We start from the raw sequence: 8,145 nt of genomic DNA, 5'->3' as shown, positions 1-8,145 counted from the left end.
GCTTCCTTTGAGTCAAAATTTTATGAAATTGTTACACGGCGGATAAAAGTGCTAAATTTCGTACAAAAGTTCTTTGGGATATATAAATCCGATTTTGAAGGGGTGCCCTCATTCACTAAATGTTTTGGACATAATATGGCAAATGGCCACTGGAACAGTACAGTACAAACCAGGAAGTAAGATTATGATGTCTGTATCCACTGTTCGAAAAATTATTGTCTGTGCACCTTTTTCAAGACCCTTGTGTCTGCGTCTTCATGATCACAGTTTGGCATTGCTGTCTGAGAGCCCTTTGACAGCTGCCTTCTGGTATTATACCCTATACAGGAGTCCCGGTCCAGCCCTCCGTCTAACGAGTTAAACCCTCAGTCTAAAGGGTCTTACCCTAATAGATTTCTAAAGATATATATATAGGCTGGTGTCGAATAGACTCACCCTGTTGTTAACCGCCTACTTCCCACAGTTTCCCCTGCTTCAGCTTAATCTTATGCTCTGAAAGTGACCTACAAATCAGAACACAGCATATGAAAGCCCCAATGGTTAACGACAGCTCTATTCTTATATGAGTGCCAGTTGGTGTGGTTGCAGGAATTTAATTTATCGATGAGGACAATTCATCCAAAGGGGATATTTTAATACAGGGGCTAGAATAACCATTCAGATCCTTTGGTGTAATATACACAGTGTAATCTATCTTTAAGCTATCTCTAACTTTTGTAATATTTGGTCGACAATCCATTGCATGCAATAACTGCCTGTCTGCAACCAATTGACGCCACCAGATGCTGGGTATTATTCTGTGGTGATGCTCTGCAGGCCAGGCCAGTACTGCAGCCACCTTCAGTTGTTGTCTGTTTTGCGTATAACTAGTGGTTTGCACCTTGCAGTGAAACCTCTGTAGTTCAGCTGGTGACGTATTCTGCGGATAGAATACGTAGTAGTAGTAGTCTCTGACACATTCACGCCTACCTCCTGGAGAGTGTTCTTGATCTGTGGGACAGTTGTTGTTGTTTTTTTTCTAAATTATGGTGAGCATTCTTTGGTCATCTACTGTAGAAGTCTTCCTTGACCTACCAGCTCGTTTGCGATTGCTGAGCTCACCAGGGCTTTCTTTCTTTTTGAATGAAGTTACAAACTTGATTTTGGTAAGTCTAAGGTTTTGGCTATGTTTCTGATAGATTTTATTTATATTTCAGCCTCATAATGGCTTCCTTGACTTTCATTGACGTCTCTTTGGTCCCCATGTTGACAGACCCCAAAGGCAAATGCTTGATTTCAAATCCAAACTGTTGGAGTATAGAGCTAAAAGAAGACAAAATTACTCCTCTTTCCAATATTTATGGAGGGCACTGTACGTATTTGGGCAGCCATATTGAATTTTCCTTATAACTCGCTTCATGTTTTGGATCAAATCGGGCACCCCTTTTAGGATGTTCGATATTACTTAAGGAGTAAGGACGATCAGGACAATGACTATTGATTAGTAATCCCTACTCACAAGTCTATACGCCAATGGCTGTCTCTCTGGGAGCCAGACCCACATGTCTGAACAGCCCATTTCATTGTGTCATTGTGTGTGTGTATTTCCCCCGGGAGCAACACGGTATCATTGCAAAATGTCCTTATGCTACATCTAGGCAAAGTTCTATTTCATCAAAATAGAAGACGTCTAGGTAATGTCGAACACTCTTAGAACTAACAGTTCTATTTGGAACCAAAAATGGTTCCATGCTTTGATACATATAAAGCATCCCTAAAAGTGCCATATAGAACCATTTTACATGGTTCTTATAAAAAAAAAAAATTAAAAAAAATATGAAAAAAAAGAAACATCTCAAAGTTAAAATTAAAAAAAAAAAAAAACTCAAAGGTGAATGGCCTTGAGCAACAATTTCAATTGTTAGAAGTGGAAGGCCGCCACCAAAAGACTTGCACACACTCCTCGCCAATGGGTGCTGGACCACCCACCATAACAAAATGCATGCATGAACATAGCAGATGTAATACTGTACTCTTAGAATCAATAAGAACCAACATTACAGGTACATCGGTTAGTGAGATAACGCAACACAAACAACCGATATTCACAATTACCCACAATTCCCTAGCAACAGGAGGGAGCAAAGTAGCAAGTTTGCTGAGAAATTGTGGATAATTGTGAATTCCGGTCCTTCATGTTGTAATATCTCACTAACCGATGTACCAGCGATATGCCCTCCGCCACCCCCAACCTCCAAGGACCTGTAAAACAGCAACAAGGAAGAACCCTCTCCCCCCATATGGACTCTGGAGGGACAGGAGAAACTCTATGCCTTTCATGTCAGATAATAAGATGTTAGGACATTACAGGCATAATGCAAGAAAACATCTTGGCTTGGAGGAGGAGAGATGCCACCAAGGGGCCGACCAGACCACTCAACAACTGTTCTGGGGGATCTAGACTACAGTAATACCCTCTGGTTTTGTGCTGCTTATACTGGTTGATTCAGATGTTAATGCTGTACACATTAGTATTGCTCTTGGGTCTACAGCTGCTGCTCTTGGTGGGTGTCTAGAAGCTAGTATACACATTAGCTGTATTTTCATGGGAAACACATGACAGGGTGGAGCATCTCTGACCTTGCTGTGAGTGTGTTGTGAGTGTGTTGTCAGACGCATGCCACCTCTCTGCTCCCTAATGGTGTTAATCTCTGAGAAAAAGAGGCATCTCCAGACTTCTATTCCTACCACTCTGAGAATAGACTTATGGGAGACTTGCTCTCTCAGCTCTCTCTGTCTCTCTCTGTCTCTCTCTCTCGCTCTCTCTCTGCTCCCTCTCTCTCTTTCTTTATCCCTCTCCCTCTCTCTCTCCCCCCTCTCTCTTTCTCCCTCCCCCCTCGCTCTCCTCTACCTCTTCCTCTTCCTCCTCCTCCCTAACCCCCCCCCCCTCTCTCTCTCTCTCTTGCTTGCTCAGTAACCATCACTTGAGGAGTAAACCCTTCATCTCTCACTATCACTCAATCCATCAATCAATATATCTGCTGGGCTCAATGATTTCTGCACTGTACATGTGCCTCAATCAGCAAACTAGAGGCTACTTCAGTGGCTCAACAATACTGTACACACTTCTTAACTTGAGCACCAGGAACAATTAATCAATACATCAATTCATCAAACTTTATTTGTAAAGCATATGTTCGTACATGAATGCAATATAATGTGCTTCACGATTAAAGGACATGAACATGACTCTTCTTTGTAGGGGATGAAGCCTATCCAAGAATGAAGAATGATCACATGAAATGTCAAACGACTGTTAGATCAAAGCTGCTATCCTGTATCACAGCACATCCAATTAACACCCACAATTACGAACACAAAACGTGGCAAAGACACTGCTTTACATGCCCCAGTGATTTTAATGGGCAGTGAAGCACTCATGGACCTTGAAAGGAGCAGTAATGATGCAGAATGTGTGGAACCCTCTCTCTTATGCCTCATTACAGTTTGCTGCTGAGTAACCAAAATATTTAATTTAAGGGTAAGCTTAGTTAATTCTGAGTATGGTCATAAATCAGAGGTATTAAGGCCCCGCTGCTCTCATTTCATTATTGTATTGATGAGAATATCTCATCGATAGGGGATCAGGTTACAGAGGAGGAGGTCTATGGGGAGGTGATTAACAAACTCAATGCTGGTTCAGCAATGTTTTAACATAGAAATTAAAACACTGCTGGCAATACATCGTTCTTCCTGTCTTGATTGGCTCAGCTCAAACTTAGACAGGAAATTACAGTTTTGTAGTAAAAAGTTCTGTAGTAAATTCAACAAGGTAGAACAAGAAATGGACTGATGAACTTGCTTGAAGGTTTGCTAAGCAATTACACTGATACAGAGCTTTGAGTCTGAGATTTTTTTTGTTCTCAGTTGATTCATTTGTTACCTTCTTGTGCACCCTGCAGTCCTTCATATGTAGATATTTCCATTGTTGAAAGTCAACCTCATCACCCCATTTGCTCTCTGTCATGCTGAGGGTAAGACATTTGGAGCTGGTAAAGGTCATGACAGCTAGGTGATCAAAGAAGTCTTATTTAATATCACTACGCATGATAGTCCTACAATGTGGAAGTACATCACTCGATCTGAATAGTTGTAGGGTGCACCAGCTCTCCCAACAGCTGAGTCACTTAATATGGCTGAGAAAGGCCAAGGGCACTTTTTATGTGAGAAGAGAATGGCACCATCTGTTGTTTTATGTGAGGAAGTAAACATGCTTTTACAAGACATACTGTACTACAGCCTATATTATGAGTCTGTGTGGAGAAGACACTAAAAGCAGATTCATTTCTAATCTTACAAATATTACTTTTTCAGAGTTTCACACTGAACTACAGTAGCCTACATATTTTTATTTATTTAGCCTACATGCAAAACGCATACAGGTTTTTTCTCACAATGCATTTGGTGCACACAATGAACTGCAGATGCACTAGAAGTGGGGATATCAGACTCCATTGGGTAGCAGAGGTTTTTTTGGGGGGTTTTTTTTTCTTCGATTTCCTTTGTTTAATCAGAGAGGGGAGACTCAGTCTCAGCCTCATTAAATTATGGGTTCCTGCCTGAAGCAGAAGCTTGTCCTTAGGGTCTAAATTACCTGCAGTTGAAACAGAGAGCTAGACAGTAGCTGTAGTTCTATCTAATTACTCTGCTGAATTTCAGAGCCTAGAGGTATTCTATTATGTTAGCTGTTCTCTCTACAGATGGTCATGGCTGTCTCACTGGATCCGTTTGGTATATGAACCCTCTTAAAACTCCAGTATGCTGTCCCTCAAACTCTCAGGGCTATACTCATGATGAACGATAAGACCATGGGCAAGACTTAAATTATTTTATACATCACTTTCTACCACAGGAATAATGGGAAGCCATCTCAGTGTAATCCCTTGTTAGGCCAATATAACATTGTATACAGTAGGCTCATAGATTTCCATAATTATGTGTGTACCTTTGAACAATTCATACTATGATGGCTGTTTTATGTGTTTTAAGCATTTCTACTTGACTAATTTCGATATCATCTATGAAGTGATCATAATTATGTAAAATATATTTGCTCGTACTGTACCATACAGAGTGGGGAAATCTTTGCGTTCTGGTGGTTTGTAGAGTAATGCTGTGGTGCCACCTCGTGGTAATGCGTAAGACATGTCAAATGTATGTCTGTAAATTGTACATTACATTATTTATTTCAATCACTTATTCATAGTGATTCGTATAGTTTTGATACTGACCAGCACCCAAAATTAACTTTTTTATTTTATATGTTCAACGTTTCAATGTGCTGCCAGAGGCTCAAACGATAGTTGAATTTCAAAAGGAAATAGGAACGGTATAATCAGATTCTGATGGTTGGTGGGAGCTATATTGGTGTTGCAGACGCAATTACGAAGTATGCTCTTCCTGGTCAGCTAACATAAACAGAACAACACATTAACGTCCCTCTACGTTGGCGAGCCATTTCGGTCATGTTACAGAATGCTTTAAAAAGATTAGCAAATGAAACTCGAAATATTCAAAGATCTGTCAAATATGTGCCCTTCATACGAGGCGTAGGACCTCTGCTTGTGTCTAGCAGGCATTTGACAGATGTGAAGGACGAAGTGAAACAACCGTTTGACACTTCCCTGCTTGAATTCCTCGTTTGTCCACTCTCCAAAAAGCAATTGAGGTGAGTCGTTTTATTGACAGTGCACTCTTGCTACTTCATCATACGATGTTTTGCTAATATTTAGCTAGAAACTGTGACTGACACCACACGATTGGGTCAGCTAGCAAATTTACTTAGCTGCATCATGTCATGACAGTTCAACTAATACAGTATTTGTTTACTTTTCTCTCGTCTCTTTTTCAGGTACGAGGAAAAGACCAATGAACTCATTAACGAGGAGCTTGGCATCGCATACCCTGTCATTGATGGGATTCCCAACATGATCCCCCAGGATGCAAGATTGATTCAAAGAGATCCTGAAACAACAGTGGAACCAACCCAGGCTTGAAATATTGTAAACACTAAAGACTCTGGTTGTGATCCTGAACACTGCATAATAACTATTCATCACATGTTATAATAGCATAACACAAATAAGATGTTTTCACTGTCTACTCTTGCAGTACTGGTTCCGATAGTCTCCCTATTTGGACTGTTTTATTCTGCTGCTGTGGATGAGAATTTCCCTCAGGGATGCACCAGCACCAGCAGTGTCTGTTTCTACAGTCTTCTGTTACCTGTTACCATCCCAGTCTATGTATTCTTCCACCTATGGAAATGGATGGGGATCAAACTGTTCAGGCACAATTAGTGCACATATTCATGAGTAATACTCAGCTGTATAAGATGTGGGAATTGAATAACACAATGAATGGTACTTAAATGGTGATCATGGGTTTATGAAAAGTTATGGTATTGCTGCATATTATTGTCATTATTAAAGTCAATGAACATGGTGTTATAACTTATAGTAAGCTCAACTGAAGCAATGTACATCTGTTCAAGAGACCCTTGTGCTTCATACATTCACCCAATTTACTTATGTCAGACATCAATACCACACACATATTGCAAGAGGAAACCACTGCTGTCTTGATACTGTGCTGTCTAGACACAACTTCACACGTTGTGTAAGGGATAAGGCCGAGCCTTGGGCAATGGGTGCACTTTCAAAGGACAAATTTAATTAGGTTTGTCTTTGAAAATTATATGAAGTCTCCGTTTTTTATTGAGCATGAGCAAAGTCTACCAGATCCTATGCCAGGCTTTTTTGTTAAATTAATTGAACACATATGTTGAAATATGTTTCTTTACATAGTTTGATAATATTGTCATTTATTGCTTTCAGTTGTAGTATGCACTGCTATTCCTTCGTTCGCCAGAAGAGTGCGTAGAAGGTATGAAGAAACTGAACTGCTTAGCAGCGGGCTCTTTTTGAAACGGTAGGCGATGAAAAACGCCTATTAAGGGCATGAGATTTACTGTGTGAGTGAGCCGGGCTGGGTGTGTTGTCAAGTCACATGCAGTACTGCTCCCGTCTCATTCCATTTGTAGGTGACGTCACCAGGTAGTCTACCTATTGTAACTCGACAGAACAGCATGTGCATCAACTGTTTTTTATTTATTCAGTAAAGGTGGATGGGTATAAACAACCTAGGTTTAGATGTGGATTTTTCTTTTAAAGATGTCGTAACTTAGTAATATCTCTTCATCAAAAGTGAGCATTCAAGTATCATTGTCAAATACCTGCTGTCAAATCATATCTTTCTGTTTCATTTTCAGTAAGCCCACCTAGGGCATAAGATAAGAAAGAAAGACGGTGATATTACCTTTCTGATAGCCTAGGCTGATCTCCAATAACACCTAAAAAAATGTTTGTACAAGACATTAGCACACAGTCCTATTCTCTGAATTAAACGAATGCTTTCTGTGCTAAGATAGTCTGTATGGAGCAGTGTGTACATTGGATGGGTGTGTATTGAAATGGTATTGCCTGGCACCTGTAGGCTGAGTAGGCCTACATTGGAGGGAACATGATATCCCACAATAGCCTCAAATTAGCCCTATTGTTGAATTGTAGAATGACACAAAGGCTTCCATTTTGGTGAATCTTCACATGAGAGAAAGAGCCAAAGACATTGGCCTTTTTTGAGAGGTTGTTGATGGTGTTACTCTGTGCAGTGTACAATATGTCAGACTGTTCTTCAAGCCATTCTGCACAGCTCTTTTACAGCAGACATGAGAAATGTATGTGATTCAATAAACTAGCATACAGCATTTGGGATATATAGCATGGAAACTGCTACTGCAATACAGTGTAGCTGAGAGTATGACTAAAAAGGATGTGTTTCATTCTGCACAGTGCACACACACACACACACAACTGAAATTGAGGCGTTTCATTCAGAAACGTGTAGGAGAAGTAAGCTACATTATGTATGAAAGGTGGCAATGAGAGTGAAAGTAAAGATAAAGCTCAGTCACTACCTAGCAAGTTAAGTGGAGACTTCCTGCTCTCTGACATCAATCCTTTTATACCCTGGCCTCTTTTAAGTGCGGAGGAATCCTATTGACTCATATGTGGCCATAGTACTGGTTTTCACTGTTGCTCACTGTTA

The 8,145-nt window shown here is 40.4% G+C and overlaps 1 protein-coding gene across 1 annotated transcript; it reads left to right on the top strand.

Moving 5' to 3' along the window:
* Nucleotides 1-5,987: 5,987 nt before the first annotated feature.
* Nucleotides 5,988-7,179, top strand: LOC310801705 (phosphatidylinositol N-acetylglucosaminyltransferase subunit Y). The gene has a single exon (XM_083665791.1). The coding sequence runs from the start codon at nucleotides 6,126-6,128 to the stop codon at nucleotides 6,336-6,338; it is 213 nt and encodes a 70-aa protein (XP_083521917.1). The 5' UTR covers nucleotides 5,988-6,125; the 3' UTR covers nucleotides 6,339-7,179.
* Nucleotides 7,180-8,145: the final 966 nt, after the last annotated feature.

The sequence above is a fragment of the Argentina silus genome (assembly GCF_951799395.1).
Source record: "Argentina silus genome assembly, chromosome: 3".
NCBI lineage: Eukaryota > Metazoa > Chordata > Actinopteri > Argentiniformes > Argentinidae > Argentina > Argentina silus.
The sequence above is the reverse complement of the archived record's forward strand: the minus strand, read 5'-3'. Positions and strand labels throughout refer to the sequence as shown.

Coding starts and splice junctions, on each gene's coding strand:
- LOC310801705 (XM_083665791.1), top strand. CDS start 6,126: ATGTTTTCACTGTCTACTCTTGCAGTACTGGTTCCGATAGTCTCCCTA.